Source organism: Schistocerca gregaria, chromosome 6 (genome assembly GCF_023897955.1).
Source record: "Schistocerca gregaria isolate iqSchGreg1 chromosome 6, iqSchGreg1.2, whole genome shotgun sequence".
Lineage (NCBI taxonomy): Eukaryota > Metazoa > Arthropoda > Insecta > Orthoptera > Acrididae > Schistocerca > Schistocerca gregaria.
The window spans coordinates 346,601,454-346,623,882 of NC_064925.1; the positions used below are offsets into that span (position 1 = coordinate 346,601,454).

Genomic DNA, 22,429 nt, shown 5'->3' on the forward strand with positions numbered 1-22,429 from the left:
TTCTTCAACAGTACTTCCTTCCCCCATTCCTGTCAATTGTTCCCTTATGCTCTCCTTGAAACTCTGTACAACCTCTGGTTCTTTCAGTTTATCTCGGTCCCATCTCCTTACATTCCCACCTTTTTGCAGTTTCTTCAGTTTTAATCTACAGTTCATAACCAATAGATTGTGGTCAGAGTCCATATCTGCCCCTGGAAATGTCTTACAATTTAAAACCTGGTTCCTAAATCTCTGTATTACCATTATATAGTCTATCTGAAACCTGTAAGTATCTCCAGCCTTCTTCCATGTATACAACCTTCTTTTATGATTCGTGAACCAAGTGTTAGCTATGATTAAGTTGTGCTATGTGCAAAATTCTACCAGGAGGCTTCCTCTTTCGTTTCTTACCCCCAATCCATATTCACCTACTACGTTTCCTTCTCTCCCATGACTATTAAATTTTCGTCTCCCTTCACTATCTGAATAATTTCTTTTATTTCGTCATATGTTTCTTCAATTTCTTCGTCATCGGCAGAGCTAGTTGGCATATAAACTTGTACTACTGTGGTAGGCGTGGGCTTCATATCTATCTTGGCCACAATAATGTGTTCACAGTGAATACATGAACATTTAAAATGTTAAATTAAGCTATTAAAAGGAAAATTCAATACTTCTTAAGCCTTTTTTTCTTCTTCTTTGCAGAATCCATGCAAATTTTTACTTCAGATGTTTGTTTGAGTGTACCCAATTCCATAGGTATAATGTCATTCACTAATGAACTGTCTGGTGAACTGACACATGACTTTGATTTCTTCATTGGTGATGACAGCTGAGATATGACCTGAAAAATGATAATCTGGGTGTAGGCATGTGAAGAAGGTTTTCATCCAAAAACATCTACAATAGTAAGTGGAATAAAAGAACTGTAACTTAGCACTCCTTTAAAGGCAGTACCACCATTAGACTGTTGTTTATTTACAGTGTTACATTTACATTTACACGATCATGATTTCGGCTTCAAAGTACCCTTATCAAGTGTTTTCTACCTTCAGAAAACACTTCATAAAGGCACTTTGAACCCGAAATATATTATGCCTGTGGCCCCACATTATGAAAAAATTATTAAATGTCAACCTAGCGAAGCATTTGCGGATGTACTTCACTTCCAACAGCTGAAGATAAAATTATTGAAAGCACCTGCTTTTAGAAAACACTTGATAATGGCACTTTGAAACCGAAATCATGATCATGTAAGTGTAAATGTAACACTGTAAATAAACAACAGTCTAATGGTGGTACCGATTTTAAAGAAATATATTATGACTATGGCCCCACATTCGGAAAAAATTATTATATGTAACTTAGCAGTTTGATAAAAGACTGTAATAGATAGTTAACACACAACATCAGTAAACATTTGCATTTCTGATATGATTTGTGATATTTCACTGGATACTGAAAAAAGAATCAACAGTTTCCAAACATTGCTACACATATGTACTTATTCCTTGTTGCTGTCAACATTATCCCAGTTTCCAACAGTACATCTGATGTAGGTAAAGATACATAATCCCCAGTAAAATGAAAAACCTGTCCGAAGGTGCAAATTTTACTTTTTCATTCAGATTATTATCCGTATGCACTGTAACTGTTGGTTGCACATTTTTGACATGGTTTTCATATATCTGGAAATACACTTTTTGACTATGTTACAATGACCTGAAGATGAAACTCGGCCCGGAAACTAGTCACTGAGTACATAAAAAAGTAACATTTGCAACTTTGGACTGGTTTTTCGTTGTACTGATTAACAGAAATTGCTGACTCACAGCTATTCCAGTATGCTGGAAGTTTGTAAATATATATAATCTCCAATTGTAACTTTTGTTTTAGACATTTGTACATGATTTTATTCACATAAAACATCGATAGCTGAAATACACAGCATTAGACTTTTGTAGCATGAGGTCTGTAAGGAAATTAGGATCAACATATCCAGTCTATCATTTCAAAGTGTTCAATATTTTTTGTATTGTTTATTTACATGTCTAGTTCCATAGGACCAAATTGGAGCAAAATTCCAAGGTCATAGAATGTGTCAGTACATTAAATTCCAACATAAAAGTAATAACAGATAAAATAAAATGTTTATGAACCCACAAAAAGTCATGCTATTAGTTTAAGTAAACCCAATCAACAATATAACATAGGAATCAGCTTCATTTTTCAAGGAACTCTTCAACAGATTAGAAGTGACCGTGAGAGAAACTCTTCAGTTTTGATTTGAAAATGTATGGATTACTACTAAGATTTTTGAATTCTTGTGGTAGCTTATTGAAGATGGATGCAGCAGTATACAGCACACCTTTCTGCACAAGGGTTAAGGAAGTGTGATCCAAATGCAGACTGGATTGCTGCCTAGTATTAGCTGAGTGAAAGCTGCTAACTCTTGGGAATAAGCTGATATTATTAACAAGAAATCACAGTAAAGAACGTATATATTGAGGGGCGAATGTCAGAATCCGCAGACTAGTGAACAGGTGTCTACAAGAGGTTCACGAACTTATACCACTTATTGCCCGAACTGCCCGTTTGAGCTAAACATATCCTTTGAGAATGAATGAGAAGAGCTAACCCATAATAAAATACCATATGACATAAGTGAATGAAAATAAGCGAAGTAGACTAATTTTTGTGTTAAACAATCACTTACTTCAGATACTGCTAAAAAAGTAAAAATGGCACCATTAAGCCTTTGAACAAGATCCTGAATGTGGGCTTTCCATGACAGTTTACTACCATTCTGAACACCTAGAAATTTGAACTGTTCAGTTTCACTAATTATATGCCCATTATGTGAAAATTGTAGAGGGAGACCAAGAGATGAATACACTAAGCAGATTCAGAAGGATGTATGTTGGAGTAGGTACTGGGACATGAAGAAGTTTGCACAGGATAGAGTGGCATGGAGAGCTGCATCAAACCAGTCTCAGGACTGAAGACAACAACAACAACAACAACAACAACAACAACATGTGAAATTAAAACATCAAGTTTGTTGACTTGTATGTTAGAATCTGTAAAAACTGAATCTTACTGTGATTTAGCTTTAGTTTATTTTCTACAAGCCATGAACTTACGTCATGAACTGTACTATTTGAAACAGGGCCAATGTTGCACACATCCTTTACTACCAAGCTAGTGTCATCAGCAAACAGAAATATTTTAGAATTACCTATTTTACTAGAGAGTATATCATTTATATAAATAAGGAACAGGAGTGCCCCAACACTGATCCCTGGGGCACCGCCCCCCCCCCCCCCCCCTCCCACCCCCACACATTTGACAGTACTCCACTCAGACCCCACATCACAGCCATTCTCAACCCTCTGAATAATGAGCTTTTACTGTCTGTTGTTAAAGTAAGAGGTGAACCCATTGTGAGCCACTTGCTGTATTCCATAATGGTCCAACTTCTAGAGCAATATTTTGTGATCAGCACAATCAAATGCCTTAGTTAAATAAAAAAAAATTTTACACTCTTACATGACTATAGAAATGTTGCAATCCAATCCCTCAACACTCAGATGCAAAGCTCCCATCATACACAAAACAGAAAGGTGGAGACAAGTATAATAAACAAAATAAAATCGAAAGATAGTTACAAAGGAGTGTGGCATATGGAAGAGTAAGATGTCTACGACAAGGATTTGTTATATTCTTTAGAATGGATTTTTGACAGTGTCTAAGGTCATAAACAATAATCAGGAGCATTTTTTGCTAAACCAAAACTGCATTTCATAGGATCTTGTTCCACAATGACAATGCACCAACTTACTAGCTGATGAAACTGAATAATTTCTAGCAAAATTACAATCCACATTTCTGCAGCAACCATACAATCCAGATATTGTATTCACATGATCTGAAACCATCACTGAACACCATTCTAAGTCCATGGAATTACGTTTTCTATATAAAAGCGTACCCGAATAACATTTACATTGAGATGTGTTGTGAACAACTTACTTAACTGTTTGAGTTGTGCATTCATGTGTATCACTGGAAAACTGACATTAGCCAACATTGCATGTTAACTTGAGAAAGAGAGCCATGACCAAAGTAAATGGAATTTTTCATTTTAAAGATTTTAGCATACCATCACTAAAATTAGGAACATAATGAACAGCAACACATTTTGGGAGTCAAGCTCAATCATATGGCTGTCTAAGTTAACCCAATATAAAACACATTTCAAAAGCACTCAAGATCAAAATATAAAACAAAGAAGAAAAAAAAAATGAAAACAATATTTGGGCATGAAGTCCTCCTCTTAATTTAAAAATGACAGCACCAATTCTCTGCTCCACTTATCCATGTTACCACATATCCTCCAATGGACAATATTACAATAAAACTCTTTGTAAGCAGAAATAAATGAAAATTCTCAAGCTCACAAATACAGTTGATGTTTCGGTGAAACTATTGTCATCCACAACTTAAACAGAATTTTGTTTCATTTTTGTTTCAAACAGACATATTTCATGGTTACTGAAACATGAATTCTTTGTTCCCCAGTCAATAAAAAAAATTAGATGTCATTTGTCTCTCTTAATATGAGGGCAATTCAGAAAGTATGGAACATTTTGGCATTAAAAAAAGAACTAAGTACAAGAACTACATTTTATTACATGCATCTGAAAGAGTGACTGATATACTACTTTGTCACATAGTCACAAAACACATTGAGGTACTTATCATAGCATTGGACAAGCTTTGAAGGACCTTCGTCGTAAAATTCTGTGGTCTGAGACTTCAGCCAGTGAGTCAATGCCCGCCTGGAGTTCCGCGTCTTTGTGTGTCCCCACTCCATCGATTGTAATTTTGTCTCACAATTGACGTGTTTCACCCAAGTCTCGTCACCGGTTACAATTCGATCCATTAATGAATCACTATGTTTTTGGTAGGCCTCCAGAAATTTCAATGTTACCCCATTTGCTGTTCTTTATGGTGCTCTGCAAGTATTTTGGGCAACCGTCGTGCACAAAATTTGTGGTAGCCTAGGTTTGGAGTGACAATTTCAAACAATAAAGTCCATGAAACTTGTGAAAAGGAAAGCGAAAGGTCTGTCATTGTGAAGCGACGGTTTTCATCAACTTTAGTGACAAGATTGTCAGTCGCAATGCTCGGGTGTCCACTCTTCTCTTCATCATGAATATTGGTTCGACCATTTTTAAACCGAATACACCATTTCCAGATGGAGCATTCACTCATTACATTGTTTCTGTAAGCTTTGCACAGTTCATGATAAATTTCTATAGGTTTTAGGTTTTTTGCCAACAGAAACCCAATCTCAGGTCGCACCTCACAACTGGCGGGATTTTCGATTGCAGCACACGTTTCAAATTCTAATATCAAAAAAACCAGATGTGCCGAGATGTTCCCACTGTCACAGATGGATGCTGACTGAGCTGCCGAGCACGCACATACCAACAAAATATACGTGATCGGCATGCGCCTAGCGGCGTCAGGCGGAAACATTCCCTACTTTCTGAATAGTCCTTGTACCTCTTTAACTGTTATCACACCAACTTTGGTGTGATTATATTGTGAGAGGTAGCAAATTCACACCAATATTTACATATTAACACACATGCTCTTCAGTAGTAATAATACAAAAACAGGAAAAAAACTTACAAACCTGTGAGTCTTGCATGTTCTGGCTGGACCTCCCCTTTTCTTCTTGTGACGATGTATGTTCTATAGTCACAAAAGAAGATGGGAACTGCTGACTACAAATAGCCTGATAACCTTCATCTTCAGTTTCTTTTTTCTTTACTGTTGTAATGCATTTCAGATTCATAACAGATTTCACACGCTTGCGTTTTGCAGGTTTCTTGACATCTTGCGTACTCTGGCACAATTTTGGAGATACAGCTTCTGAACTCTTGTTGTATATTGTCAATAATTTGATGGAATTTTCTGGTTTTAGAGGGCTGTACTTTAAATCTGGATCTTGGGTCAAAAATGAAATATCTGGAGTAAAATTCTGGCTAAAGTTTTCGTTGTAAGCTGCAGGAAAATCATGGTTTGAGTTGACTAAAGCTGAATTCAAATGATAAAATGTTTTTCTACCAGTCTGTGTGACAGATGGCTCTCTTGGCAAATTTGAGTTACTCTGAGAGAGAAATGAGATTTGCAGAGGTTCTGACTGCTCTGAGTTAGACTCTTCATTATGCACAAGCTGAATACCGCTTGAGTTATTTTCATCAACAGCGCAAGTACCATCACAGTCTGTAGCAAGTGAAACACAATGTGTACTTAAACACTGGGAATTTCTTGAGCTGTTCTGCTCTAACTTTTGTGTGTACTCAGTGCTATTGCTTTCAGGGAGAGGAACATACTCCTGAGGAGCAGAGCTGAAATCACTTTCAGTATGACTATGTCTATCTAGAGCAGTGTTACCATCCTTTAGCACGCTGGGGATCGATACCTGTGCCTGTACAGACTTTAAAAAATTAACAGAGTCTATAGTAACTGTTTTGAGCATTAAATTGCTTTCAGATCGTACAGCACAGATTTCACAATTTAGTGAAAGCTTTTTGTCTTCTGTGTTTATCTCTAACTTCAAGTCAGAATTGAGTAATTTACACACATTACTTTTATCTGAAACAAGAGACTCCTTTCCCGGAGTCAATATGTTGGGTCTAGTACTTGAATGTAGAGAGTTTCCTGCATTTTCCTTGGCTTTCTTGTTGTGTTTTGATCTTTTGAAATCCCTCCAATGGAGAGCATTTGTTTCTCTTTTTAGTACTGGTGATTGTGAAGGGCCAACCGTTTCCTCTACCCCTTTCTGGCTATAATACTTTTGTCGCTTCCTGTGGGAAGTAGCTACTGCTTTTGTCTTAAGAACAGGTGACACTGGTAGCTTAACTAACTGCTCTGCACTCTTACCCTCACTACAACGCCTCATGCGTTTTCTACGAGAATTAGTTCTAGCTTCCACGCTAAGTACAGGAGACTGGGACAATCTAACAGTATCTTTCACATTGACATTACACACATTGTGCACATCTTCATTTGCTGAATAAAAATCTTTCTCCATAACAATGTCATGCTGCTCCTCTTCTGGTATTATCAAAGATTGCTTTCGTCTGTGAGAATGTACTTTTGATAATAGACTCACTGATACATCCAGAAATGATGCTTCATCGTCAAGTGACAGACAACTGTTACCTACCTCATAATTCTTTGTTACGAGTTCCTCACCTTTACTTTTCCTTTTAAGAGGCATGTGCACAATTGTTTCTTTATCACAGTCTTTTGACAGTCTTCCCGACACAATATCCAGCACAGGAGATCCACAGTCATTTTGTAATGCACCTGAACATTTTAAATTAGGTGACACAGTATGACCGTGAGCATACTGGGACTCATTTTCTGCGTTTATTAACCTTTCTGAAGTTGATAGGGGACAACCAGATGAAGAATGTATACTATCATTTTCTGTTCTCCCTTTGTTCCTTTGAAAATGTTCATTAGACATTTCTAATGTATGGGTCATACTCAAATCAAGACTATCATTTTGGAAAACACTGACTGATTCTTCTTCAATATGACAATCATTCTTTGGTTCTGAACTGATGTCATTACTCTTCATTGAATCCACATGCGGACCAACTGACAAATCTTTTACAACAGCAACCGGTAACATCTCACTGCTCATTGCTATTGAGCCCCTCCTCTGGTTCTCAGTATCAACAATAGCCTCAGATTGCTCATGTTTCACAAACAAACGACTAACTTTTGCACGCTTCTTTCGTGGTGTCTTATGTTTTGTGGTGACACAGTCATCAAAATTAAGTCTGGTCACTACACGGTGGTTCTGAAGGTAATTTAGCCTGGGTGGTTTCTCTGATGAGTGAAGATCACTGTCACTGCTAGATGGTGAGCTCCAGGAAATTCTTGATACACTTTCATCTGAAAAAGCTTCATTTTCACTTTGCTGATTTCTAGGACTGAAGAATCCAGATCTGTAGTTATCCCACTTCTGTAAAACAAGATTTTAATCATACATGCATATGCAACAAAAAATCGTAGTTTTTAGTAGTAAATGGTTATAATGTTTAAATACACTAACAATCACACAATTAACATACATTATTTAATGAAAAATACAATTAGCATATACCACACTGGGGTTTTCTGCACAAGTACTTTAAGCTGTAGAAATAATGAAAATTTCAAGAATGTTTAATACAATTAAAATAGGTATCTACTTAGACTTCAGAACAATTAGCATTTTTTGTGATCCCACACAAAAACAAGGGAAATCCCATAAAAAGACGTGTAGCAACTTTAAGGCCACAGCTGTTAACAAAATATTCAGGATGATTTGCAATCTTAAACACTGGGGAAAGTTCACAAAGGTTGGAGAAGATTTCACTCATTGCACTAGTTCATGTTGTTATACCTGGAGGAGAGAAGTACTTTTTGCAGAATAACTCAGACACGGACTGTTTTACATAACGGCACAGCTATTAAAAACATAAAGGAAATTGGAAGTATCCATAGCCATCACTGTCATCATCATCATCATGAGCAACAAGGGCACCCCACAGTAAAACATAAGTATTGTTATAGACAATAGAAATAAGGAACACCAGAGTATCTACTTCTGCATTTCACATATACTCTGCAAGCTACCATATGGTGTATGGCAAAGGGCACCCTGTACAATCACTACTCCTCCTTTCCTTTCCTGTTCCACTCACAAATAGAGCAAGGGAAAGACAACTATCCAGATGACTCCTTACAAGCCCTATTTTTTCTTATCTTCGTGGTCCTTACACAAAATGTATGTTGGTGGCACTAGACTCATTCTGTCGTCAGCTTCCAGTTCTGGTTCCTAAATTTTTTCAATGCCGTTTCCCGAAAATAGCTTCTGTCTTCACTCCGGAGGTTCTCATTTGTGTTATACTTGCATGTTGTTTGAACCTACTGGTAACAAATCTGACAGCCTGCCTCTGAACTACTTTGATGTCTTTCTTTTGTCCAATCTGCTGCAGATCCCAAACACTTGAACACTACTCAAGAACAGGTTACATTAACATTCTACACTCCTGGAAATGGAAAAAAGAACACATTGACACCGGTGTGTCAGACCCACCATACTTGCTCCGGACACTGCGAGAGGGTTGTATAAGCAATGATCACACGCACGGCACAGCGGACACACCAGGAACCGCGGTGTTGGCCGTCGAATGGCGCTAGCTGCGCAGCATTTGTGCACCGCCGCCGTCAGTGTCAGCCAGTTTGCCGTGGCATAAGGAGCTCCATCGCAGTCTTTAACACTGGTAGCATGCCGCGACAGCGTGGACGTGCACCGGATGTGCAGTTGACGGACTTTGAGCGATGGTGTATATTGGGCATGCGGGAGGCCGGGTGGACGTACCGCCGAATTGCTCAACACGTGGGGCGTGAGGTCTCCACAGTACATCGATGTTGTCGCCAGTGGTCGGCGGAAGGTGCACGTGTCCGTCGACCTGGGACCGGACCGCAGCGACGCACGGATGCACGCCAAGACCGTAGGATCCTACGCAGTGCCGTAGGGGACCGCACCGCCACTTCCCAGCAAATTAGGGACACTGTTGCTCCTGGGGTATCGGCGAGGACCATTCGCAACCGTCTCCATGAAGCTGGGCTACGGTCCAGCACACCGTTAGGCCGTCTTCCACTCACGCCCCAACATCGTGCAGCCCGCCTCCAGTGGTGTCGCGACAGGCGTGAATGGAGGGACGAATGGAGACGTGTCGTCTTCAGCGATGAGAGTCGCTTCTGCCTTGGTGCCAATGATGGTCGTATGCATGTTTGGCGCCGTGCAGGTGAGCGCCACAATCAGGACTGCATACGACCAAGGCACACAGGGCCAACACCCGGCATCATGGTGTGGGGAGCGATCTCCTACACTGGCAGTACAGCTCTGGTGATCGTCGAGGGGACACTGAATAGTGCATGGTACATCCAAACCGTCATCGAACCAATCGTTCTACCATTCCTAGACCGGCAAGGGAACTTGCTGTTCCAACAGGACAATGCACATCCACATGTATCCTATGCCACCCAACGTGCTCTAGAAGGTGTAAGTCAACTACCCTGGCCAGCAAGATCTCTGGATCTGTCCCCCATTGAGCATGTTTGGGACTGGATGAAGCGTCGTCTCACGCGGTCTGCACGTCCAGCACGAACGCTGGTCCAACTGAGGCGCCAGGTGGAAATGGCATGGCAAGCCGTTCCACAGGACTACATCCAGCATCTCTACGATCGTCTCCATGGGAGAATAGCAGCCTGCATTGCTGCGAAAGGTGGATATATGCTGTACTAGTGCCGACATTGTGCATGCTCTGTTGCCTGTGTCTATGTGCCTGTGGTTCTGTCAGAGTGATCATGTGATGTATCTGACCCCAGGAATGTGTCAATAAAGTTTCCCCTTCCTGGGACAATGAATTCACGGTGTTCTTATTTCAATTTCCAGGAGTGTACGTGTGTCTCCGTTACAGATAAACTACAGTTTCCCAAAATTCTCCCAATAAACCAAAGATGACCATTTGTCTTCCCTACCACACCTCTCACAATTTCATTCCGTTTCATATTACTTTGCAACATTTTGCTCAGATGCAGCACATTACTGACACCTGTATTGTAACAGTATGGGTTTGTTTATCCTACTCATCTGCATTAACTTGCTTTTCTCATTTTTCTACATTTACAACTGGCTGCCATTCATCAACCATCTAGAAATGTTGTCTAAGTAATCTCATATCCTTCAACAATCACTCGATGATGACACCTTCGCATGTCACAGCATCAGCAGCAAACAACTGCAGATTGCTGCCCACCCTATCTACCAGATAATTTATATATATACAGAAAATAGTAGTGGTCCTACCACACTTCCCTGGGGCAGTCCTGACGATATACTTGTCTCTGATGGACATCTGCCATCAAGGATAAAATATTGGGTTGTATTACTTAAGAGGTCTTCGAGCCAAAGAAGCAAAAAGGAGTTTACAAATCTGAAGGACAAGGGTATCTGGTACAAGCACCAACTCACTAGCTTTTGTTCACTGCTATATCTCCGTAGATATTCTGCAAGTGCCTATGAATATCTGTGATGTTCCGATTTCCCGACAAAAGAAATTCAATGACAGGTCTCTAGTTGGAAGCACCTCCATTACATGTCCAATTTTAGGGTTGGGTTGATTGGGGAAGGAGAGCAAACAGTGAGGTCATCGGTCTCATTGGATTAGGGAAGGACAGGGAAGGAAGTCCCCGATGCCCTTCAGACCCAATTTTAAAGACTACATATAGGACCACTACTTATCGAAAGCTCATGAAACTATAGGGACTGATGTGGGAATATCCCACAATGCCTCACAACAAAATCTTCTTGTTTTCAACCAAACTTGACCGAGAAAAAAATGTGTTGTATTGCTTACTGAATGCGCCTTGTACAAGTGTACAATAAGACTGAATGATCAAGGACTAAGTGCTGGGATTCAAATGGCTCTGAGCACTATGGGACTTAACATCTGAGGTCATCAGTCCCCTAGAACTTAGAACTACTTAAACCTAACTAACCTAAGGACATCACACACATCGATGCCCGAGGCAGGATTCGAACCTGCGACCGTAGCCGTCGCGCGGTTCCACACTGAAGCGCCTAGAACCACTCTGACACTACAGCCGGCTCTGGGATTAAAATGGTGTACAACAGGAATGTAGTCTTTCAACCCTACTGTTCAATCTATACATCTAAGAAGCAATGATGGAAATAAAAGGAAGGTTAAAGACCGGGATTAAATTTCAAGGTGTAAGGATATCAATGACTAGATTCACTGTTGATGTTGTTACACTTAGAGAAAGTGGAGAAGAAATATCGAATTTGTTGAGTGGAATGAACACTATAATGAGTACAGAATGTGGATTCAGAGTAAATCAAAAAAAGGTGAAAATAATGTGAAGTAGCAGAAATGAGAATACTGAGAAACTTAACAGCAGAATTGATGATCACAAAGTAGATGAAGTTAAGGAATTCTGCTACCCAGGCAGCAAAATAAACCACAATGGATGGAGCAAGGTGGACATAAAAAGAAGACCTGCAATGGCAAGAAGGGCATTCCTGGCCTGGAAGAGCATACTAGTATCAACAAAGGCAGCACAGGATTGTATTGTAGTGAAACATGGACAATGGGACAACCAGAACAGAACAGAATCAAAGTATCTGAAATGTGGTACTACAGAAGAATACTGAAAATTAGTTGGACTGATAAGGTAAGGAATGAGGAGGTTCTCCGCAGAGTCATACTTCCCATAGTACCATCTATTTCCTGTGGTCATGTAAACCTGTCAGCATATATGTATTTTCTCTCACCGATTCACTTTGTTTATTTCTCAAAAGCTCTTCTCTTCTGCGACAGCCAATTTCTTAATCAATGTACCATTTAAATTTCAACACAGCTGTGTACATGGGATGTTGACAAGTTACGGATGTACAGATTTATCATCTCTACATCTTTTTTATTCCATATACAATTCCAAACTCATGATTTAACAACATTTTTAATTTGTCTGTATTCTTAGACTATTTAGCATAAAATTACTGAAATCCATTAACTAATCATCTAGTTCATTTACTTGCTCTTAGCTTTTGTGAGGATGTGCTCACCAGTTCAATTTTTTTCTAACTATATACATGGTGCAGGTTATGGGAACATGATCTGGTACTGTATCCTGTCAACATGCATACTCAAAAAGCCTCCATACAGTGCACAGCTTAATACCTCTGCTGGTAGAGCTGATGCACTCATCCACCAGTTGGTGTGCTCAAATATGTGTGCTGGCTGAGTTGCTCACCACCTAACAGAAGAACATAAAGAGAAACGAAAGACCACCTGTGCAGAATTGCTTGCACATTATGAGGCTGATTGAGACAATTTTTTTGTCAAACATTGTCACAGGCGATGAAACATGAGTTCATCACTTCAAACTGGAAACAAAACTGCAAATCATAGAACAGTGCCACACCAACTCTGCTCTGAAGAAAAAGTTCAAAGGCACACTCTCAGCCGGTAAAGTCATGGCATGGAATTCTGAAGGGTTTATTCTTTTTGATGTCCTCCCTCATGATGCAAAAATCAACTCTGAAGTGAACTGTACTACCCTTAAGAAACTGAAGAAACAACTTCAGCATGTTCATCATCATTGAAATGCAAAACAAACTTCTCCTCTTCCATGACAATACAAGACCTCACACAAGTCTGCACACCCAAGATGAGCCCACAAAACTTCACTGGACTGTTCTTCCTCATCCACCCTACAACCCAGATCTTGCACCTTCCGACTTCCGTCTGTTTGGTCCAATGAAGGATGGACACCGTTGCAAACAGTATGTGCATGTTGGGGTGGTTATTGATGCAGCAAGAGACAGCTCCGATATCGACCAGTAGAGTGGTACCATGTGGGCGTATAAACCCTCCCAGTACGGTGGTACAAGACTGTCACACTGCATGGATATTTTGTAGAAAAATAGGGTCCTGCAGCCAAAAAGAGTTGGGAATAATATAGTCTATTGGACTCCTAAATGAAACCAACCTGGTTTCAGAAAAAAGAGTCTTGTATTACTCATTGAACACCCCTCATACATACTGTATACACTTGTTTTTCCTTATACCTTCTCTCTACTGTTCTCAGAATTTCGAACATCTTCCATCATTTTACATTGTCAAAAGCTTTTTCAAATCAACAAAACCTATGAGTGCGTCTTGATTTTTCTTCAGTGTTTCTTCTGTTATCAACCGCAATGTCAGAATTACCTCTCTAATGCCTTTACCTTTCTTAAATCCAAACCAATCGCCATCTAACAGATCCTTAATTCTCTTTTCCATTCTTCTCTATATTATTCCTGCCACCAACCTGGATGCAGGAGCTGTTAAGATGACTGTGCAATAATTATCACACTTGTCAGTTCTTGGTACCTTCAGAATTGTGTAGATGGTGTTTTTCCAAAAGTCTGATGGTATACCATCAGTCTCATACATTCTACACACAGAGAGGATATGAGATTTTCTACTATTTTATTGGAAAGAATTTCAAAAAAGGAAACAATCTGATTAACAGTAAAATCCCTTATTAGCTTTATATATAAATTAACAAGTGTACATAGTTGTGCATTTTGGTAAAAATGACTAGAAAAGTCATTTCAGGAGTTAGAACTCTCTTTATTATGAATGAATGGTTTTTACGGAGCATGTTCTATTGTGGTTGTTCATTTTATTTGCTTGAGGTATTCCTAATGGGCTCTGTGCAGAGATGAGAACTGTAGCACTGCGCTTGACATCATCAAAAGTGCAGCAAAGAGAGTTCTGTGCTGTGCGCTGCTCCAGGTTACTGGATGCCATATCTTTTCCCTATTGGCTATTGTTTCTTCATCTGTCATTTGAATAGACAAGTCAGAGAGACCGGTGGTTCTCCCCCCCCCCCCCCCCCCCCCCCACCTACCCTACCTCTCTTCTAAATTCACTAATGGAATTCCCATTGCACACTTAATGTTAGCACCTTTACTTTTAACTTCACCAAAGATTCTTTTGACTTTTCTATACAATGAGTCAGTCCTTAAACAATCATTTCTTTTCCTATAATTTCACATTTTCCCTTCAGCCATCTCGTCTTGTCAGCCCTGCACTTCTTATTTATTTCATTCCTAAGTGATTCATATTGCTGTATTCCTGTCATACCCTGAACATTTTTGTACTTGCTCCTTTTGTTGATCAACTGATTTATTGCTTCTGACACTAAAGGCTTCTTTGGAGTTACCTTCCTTGCATCCAAGGAATCACTGCAAAATTTCTCATGAATGTTTGGCTCATCAGAACAAATCTCATGTAAACAATTCTTGAAGTAATGTGGTGTTGAAGCTGAAGACTTTGACAAAGAATTTTGTAAAGCATGTATTAAGTGGAAGCAGCATCACATCATAGCAGCATTCAGTCATGTCAGCAACATGCCACACAATCTAAAGAAGTAATTCATGCTGACCTGTGTGGAGATATGGAGAGTAAATCACTAAGGGTAACTGAACATTTTCTCTGCTTTATTTGTGATTTTTATACAATACACATGTCTGCCTGCAGATTTTCTAAATGCTGAGTAGTGTAAAGATTTTCGGTGAACAATCACCAAAAGCATTTCAATGTGATGGCAGACAGCAATTTATATTTATATTTACCACTGGGTGAACAGTTCAAGAAATGCTTTGTTTAAATACTCTCCTAGGTTCCTTCCAATTTCAGACTACTGTTAAGAAGTGCTTTGACTCCTCCTAATTTTTCAGCAGTTCTTGAAACAGTTAACAGCAAAAGTCCCTTCTTTTACTAACTATTTGGACAATACTGTAGTTGTGGATCACATGCCTGCTGAATATTTAGCAAATTTACATGGCTTGTTTCTAGTTTTTTCTGTAGCTGAAACCTGCTCCTTCCTCCAAAAGAACTGAACTATTTAGGTCATGTACTTATGCATAGGGTAGTCACCTTACCATATGGCACTTGGCTGTGATCAGAGCTCTGACAGTGGCTCATAACATTAAGAAGCTCCAGTCAGTCAATGGCAAGTTCACATATTATATAAAATTTATTGCTAATGCTATGCAAATTGCTACACTGCTCAATTGGTTATGACTGAAAAATGTGCCTTTTGTGTGATCCACAGAATGCCAGAATACATTTCAGCAACTAAAGGACACATTGTTAAGGCACTGATGTTTGCTTCACTTCGACCCACCTAACTGTTTCATGTTAGCTGCACCACCTTACGAGACTATCGTGGCAGAATATTGTCAAGTGTTCTTCCACAGAACCCAAAGAAATTCTGTTCGTATTTAAATGCCATTAGTGGTACCAAAGGTAAGTGTCCAGTCGTAGTGAATGAGACAGGAACTGAAAATGAGGGTGGCAAAGCAAAAGCTGAAATGCTTAACTCAGTGTTCAAATGTTTCTTTACAAAGGAAAACCCAGGAGAATTGCCCCAATTTAATCCTCATACCAATGAAATAATGTACGAAGTAAGTATTTGTGTCAGTGGCACTGAGAAACAATTGAAATCATTAAAATTGAACAAAGCTCCAGAGCATGATGGAACCCCTGTCAGATTCTACACTGAATTTATGGCTGAGTTAGTCCCTCCTCTAACTATAATCTATCACAGATACTTTGAACAAAAAAACCATGCCCAGTTCTTGGAAAAAGGCACACGTCACACCTGTCTACAAGAAGGGTGGTAGAAGTGATCCACAAATCTACCGATCAATATCCTTGACATCAATTTGTTGTAGACTCTCAGAATGTGTTCTGAGCTCAAACTTAATGTTGTATCTTGAATAGAATGACCTCCTCAGTGCCAACTAGCACAACTTTGGAAACACTGATAATGTGAAACCCAACTCCCACTTTTTTCACAGGACATATTGAAAGCTTTGGATCTCGATTTCTGAAAAGCCTTTGACTCGATACCACAGCTATACTTATTGTCAAAAGAAAGATCACATGCTGTATCAAGTGAAATTTGTGACTGGATTGAGGACTTTTTGGTAGGGAAGATGTAACATGTTATCTTGGATAGAGAGTCACAGTCAGATGTAGAAGTTAACTTCGGTTGTGCCGACTGAAATGTGTTGGGACCCTTGCTGTTCATATTGTATATTAATGGCCGTGCAGACTATAGTAACAGTAAAATCAGGCTTTTTGCAGATGATGCAGTTATCTACGTATAATGTAGTACTGTCTGAAAGAATCTGCATAAATATTCAGTCAGATCTTGATAGGATTTCAATATGGTGCAGAGATTGGTAACTTGCACTAAATGTTCAGAAACATAAAATTTTGCACTTCACAAATAGAAAATCTTTATATCACATGACTACAACATCAAAGAGTCACTGTTGGAATCGCCCAACTCATACAAATATCTGGTTATAATGCTTTGCAGGGATATGAAATGGAATGTTCACACATATTCAGTCTTGGGTAAAGCAAGTGGTAGACTTTGGTTCACTGGTAGAATACTAGGGAAGTGCAATCAATCTACAAAGAAGATTGCTAAAATGTCACTCATGCGACCGGTTCTAGAAAATTGCTCAAGTGTGTGGAACTCGTACCAGATAGGACTAACAGGGGATATTGAACATATACAGAGAAGGGCAGCGTAAATGTCACGGGTTTGTTTGATCTGTGGGAGAGTGACAGAGAGATACTGAAGGAGCTGAACTGGGAGACACTTGAAAATAGATATAAACTATCCTGAGAAAGTCTATTAACAAAGTTTCAAGAACCAACTTTAAATGATTACTCTAGGAATATACTACAGTCTCCTATGTACACATAGGGATTGTTAAGATACGATTAGAATAATTACAGCAAACACAGAGGCATTCAAACTGTCATTCCTCCTGCACTCCAAATGTCAAAGGAACAGGAAGAAACTCTAATAACTGGTACAATGGGATGTACCCTCTGCCATGCACCTCACAGTGGTTTGCAAAGTACAGAAATAGATGTAGATTGCAGCTGTGCCCTCCCATAAGATTTGCTCTTCTGACAGACCTATTCTTTTAACTCTAAAACTCTTAACAAAGTGCAGTGTAACTACAGTCAGCTTGAAAAAGAGGTGCTTGCCATTATCTATGATGTTACGTAATTCCACCAGTATTTGTATGGTTGGAAGTGCTTTTTGCTGACAGATCATTCCCCTTTGATGGTCTTGTTCACTCCTGCCAAGCCTGTTCCACCTCAGAGAGCACAAAAATTGTGATACTGCCTTATGATATTATCTAATTATCAGTGTGATTCGTTGTATTGGCCTGCTGCACAACATTCGAATGCTGACTTCTTGTCTCTTATCAGTTGGTACAACACAGTGTTTGATTCTTCTGAAGTGTCATGTTTTCAAACTGATGCTCAGGATTTTGAAAGTTTTCAAAATTTTCTTCTCAATTTTTGAGGTGTGACCACAGCAACTGTTTCTGGTACAGCTATTCAGGTTGTTTTGCAATATGTCTACCATGGATGGCCACGCAGTTTGAAAAAAATTCACCACCCAGTTGCGCATCACTACTTCTCAATTTTTTTGTGTGTGACCACAGCAACTGTTTCTGGTACAGCTATTCAGGTTGTTTTGCAATATGTCCACCATGGATGGCCACGCAGTTTGAAAACAATTCACCACACAGTTGCGTATTACTACTTTAAGCTTCGTCAATTGCTACCTGTGTGGTCTGGTGTTCTGCTATTGCATAAAAAAAAACCTCGTTCCTTACAGAAGGAAGTTTTATCTTTATTGCACCAAGATCACTGGGGCAGAGTTCGCACCAAGCAACTCACCAGACATTGTACTTGGCAGGGAATGGACGCTCAAATTGTGTAAAAGACTCGCGCTGCAAAGTTTGTGACGAACACCAGTCAGCTACACTGCAAAGCTTCGAGTGATCACATCCATCTGGATCATAGCAATGCATCCATATTGATTTTGCGGGTCCATTCTGGAACACACAATGGTGTTAGTGGCAGACACTTACAGTAAGTTTCTTTTTCTTGTCCCCATGCCAGCCACAACTGCTGCAAGTACAGTACTGCCTTTGTCTTATTTTTCTTTCTTTTTCTGTTGGAGGGCTTCAAGAATCCATTGTCTCAGACAATGGGCTACAGTTTACATCCTCTGATTTCCAATAGTTTTGTGCTGCCAATGGCATAGACCATGTGACCACTACACGTTTACACTTTCAGTCTAACAGTGAAGCTGAACAGTTCGTCTGAACATTCAAAAGTCAGACTGAGAAATTCCATTCCTTACTCGTCATCATTTGGGCATTGTTTTTTGAGCTGAGAGTGCAACAGTGTTTGCTTCCTTAGCACCTTCCAAATTTTGTTGCACAATCGTGGACACCATACTCGGTTGCGTCTCCTACAGTCATTGTGGAAACAATTTTTTCCATCAGGTCGGACAAAGTTCCAGATGCAAGTCAATGTCTTCCACAAAGTTTTTGGAAAGAAACATTGTTGAGAGAGCAGAGTAGTTACAAAAGCTATTGGACATTGTTCTTATGTCACCCAAAGCTCTGCAGGGCTACAGAACGCTTCTGAATATGTCACCAATTCTGCAGCAGAATTTTTGTCCACAGACCCAGCACTTTGCTGGAGCCCACACTAGCTGTCACTTTTGGCTCTCTGCCAGACATGGCTAGCACCATCCACTGTGGTGTCAACTGAGGTCGCCGGCCCGTTGCCAAAGACATCACCAACGTTGGTGCCAACTTCCATCCAACTGCCTGCACTGATGTCTGAGGTCGTACCACCAACAGAAGGTCACTGTGCTGCCTCAGAAGATCACTTCACTGTTCAATTGACTGCAGCATCTGCGTCTCTGGATGTAGGTGCACACCCTGTAACTGTTTTCCAGACAGTGTCCCTGGTCACTCACAAGGTGGATACTGGTGTATGGGCAGGAAGCACACATGGGCCGCTGTTACACTCCCTGCTTCTGCATCCACATCTGCATTCAATCCTCCCCCCAGCTATCGTCACAAGCATCTGTCTTAAACGACAACAGTGTGTAAGTGTGGAAGTTTATCACAAATCTCTTGCTGAGTGCACAGTACCAAATGACAAAAAATGCAGGTGACTCCTGTATTTAAGAAAACTAAAAAAATGGACCCACAAAATTACATGCCAATATCCTTAGCATTCCAAGGATTGTTCATTGGTGGTATGACTACACTAGGATGCACTTAGCCTCCTGAAGACAACCTTATTAAGAGGTAGCAGCTACAAGGTCGGAACGTTGACAACAGTCAGGAGTGCAGCGTGGTAACTCCTTCTCCCTCCACACAGTATTTTGAAGGCATCCCTCGCGTGAAGCACTGCCTGCCTTTTTCTCACATTATATCTTGTGAAACATGGGATGAAGGGCTACAAATGGATTCCACATTCCCAGATTTGCGGAAAGCATTTGACACAGTGCCCCACTGCAGACATTTAATGAATCTCCAAGCTTATGGATTAGTTACCCAGATATGTGAGTGATTTGAAGACATCTTAAGTAACAGACATCAGTATGTTTTCCTCGACAGTGAGTAGTCATCAGAGAAAGGGGTATCATCAGGATTGCCCCAGTGATGTCTGATACAATTAATCTTGTCCTCTATTTACATAAATGATCTGATGGATAACAATGCTAGTATTATCGACATGCTTTGTGAACTTGAGTGGGAATCCCTGGAGCGAGTGAAGTGCTTCTCGCAAAACACTACAGAAAAAAATTAGAGTGCCAGCATTTCAAACTGACATATGTTTTCCGTAAAGACCACGAAGATAAGAGAAATTACAGGGTTGCAACAAGTTTCCCCAACTGAAATTCCCTGGTATTTCCCAGATTTCCAGACAAGTTTTGGTATATTCCCTGACAAATTTTGAGATCTGAAGGGAACGTTAAGATGTAAGTTGACAATCTCTTTGCAGCTGCAGTTCAAGAAACAATAGTGCAAACAACACACTTGGTAAGTCTTGGAATCTTTGTTTTTAATATATATATATATATATATATATATATATATATATATATATATATATATATATATATATATGATGTGAAACAATTACTAACAAAGAGATAGAGGGGATGGCCAGTACTTACCTCAGCTCAGTACAGCCGATAGAAACACAAAAAACAACCGAAAATTTAAGTTCCTAGCTTTCGGAATAAATGTTCCTTCATCAGGGAGGAGAGAGGAGAAAGAAAGGGAAGAAGTGAAAGTGGATTTAGTTACTCACAACCCAGGTTATGAAGCAACAGGGAAAGGAAAACGGGGAAGGAGGCATGGTTGTCAGAGGGAAGCCAAAGATATTCTACTGTAGGTACTGTGCCAGCTTCAAACCAAAGAGGATGCATACAGAAGTAAAGAGGTGTATAGTATAAAGATGTAGGATGAAAAGATGCATGAATGGCTAAAGAGGAAAGGGAAAGAGGAGAAGACTGAAAAGTAAATGGGAGTGAGGTTGTTTAACGTAGGTTCAGTCCAGGGGGATGGCGGGATGAAAGGATGTGCTGGAGTGCAAGTTCCCATCTCCGCAGTTCAGAGGGACTGGTGTTGGGTGGGAGAAGCCAAATGGCACATACGGTGTAGCAGGTTCCTAGGTCCCTAGAATTATGCTGGAGGGCATGCTCCGCTACTGGGTATTGGACATCTCCTAGGCGGACAGTTCGTCTGTGTCCGTTCATGCGCTCAGCCAGTTTCGTTGTTGTCATACCAATGTAAAAGGCTGTGCAGTGCAGGCATGTCAGCTGATAAATGACATGTGTAGTTTCACAAGTGGCCCTGCCTTGAATTGTGTGTGTTTTACCAGTAGCGGGGCTGGAGTAGGTGGTTGTGGGGGGATGCATGGGGCAGGTTTTGCAGCGGGGTCGGTTACAGGGGTAGGAACCGCTGGGTAGAGAAGGTAGTCTGGGAATATTGTAGGGTTTAACAAGGATGTTACGGAGGTTAGAGGGACGACGAAAGGTAACTCTGGGTGGTGTGGGGAGAATTTTGTCAAGGGATGATCTCATTTCAGGGGTAGACTTGAGAAAGTCATATCCCTGGCGGAGTAATTTATTGATGTATTCGAGGCCAGGATAATATTGGGTGACAAGGGGGATGCTTCTGTGTGGTCTGAAGGTAGGAATATTGTTGTTGGACGGGGAGGAATGTATTGCTCAGGAGATCTGTTTGTGGACAAGGTCTGCAGGATAGTTGCGGGAGAGGAAAGCACTACTCAGGTTATTGGTGTAATTGTTGAGGGATTCGTCACTGGAGCAGATACGTTTGCCACGAATACCTAGGCTGTAGGGAAGGGAGCGTTTGATATGGAATGGAGGACAGCTATCAAAGTGAAGGTACTGTTATTTGTTGGTGGGTTTGATATGGACAGAGGTGTGGATGTGAGCTTCAACAAGATGAAGGTCAACATCCAGGAAGGTGGCTTGGGTTTTGGAGAAGGACCAGGTGAAATTCAGATTCGAAAAGGAGTTGAGGTTATGGAGGAAATTAAGGAGTGTTTCTTCACCATGAGTCCAGACCACAAAGATGTCATCTATAAACCTATACCAGGCCAGGGGAAGCAGCTGTTGGGTCTTCAGGAAAGCCTCCTCCATGCGGCCCATGAAGAGGTTGGCATAGGACGGAACCATCCTGGTTCCCATGGCAGTTCCCCTGATTTGTTTGTAGGTCTCACCTTCAAAAGTGAAGTAATTATGGGTGAGTATGAAGTTGGTAAGTGTGATAAGGAACGAGATTTTTGGAAGATCTTCGGGTGGGCGTTGGGAGAGGTAGTGCTCAAGGGAGAGGAGTGGGAATGGATTT

General features: G+C 40.3%; 1 protein-coding gene across 3 annotated transcripts in view; it reads right to left on the minus strand.

The window, feature by feature from the left end:
- LOC126279105 (uncharacterized) overlaps window positions 1–22,429 on the minus strand; it is a 183,224-nt gene that overhangs the window by 151,243 nt on the left and 9,552 nt on the right. For 2 of the 3 annotated variants that reach the window (XM_049979585.1, XM_049979584.1), the window contains exons 2-3: window positions 5,684–8,032; window positions 654–823 (exon numbers count right to left, since the gene is read on the minus strand). In XM_049979585.1, the coding sequence (XP_049835542.1) occupies window positions 654–823; window positions 5,684–8,032 (2,519 nt within the window). The remainder of the gene's footprint in view (window positions 1–653; window positions 824–5,683; window positions 8,033–22,429) is intronic. The other variant, XM_049979586.1, reaches the window with a different exon arrangement.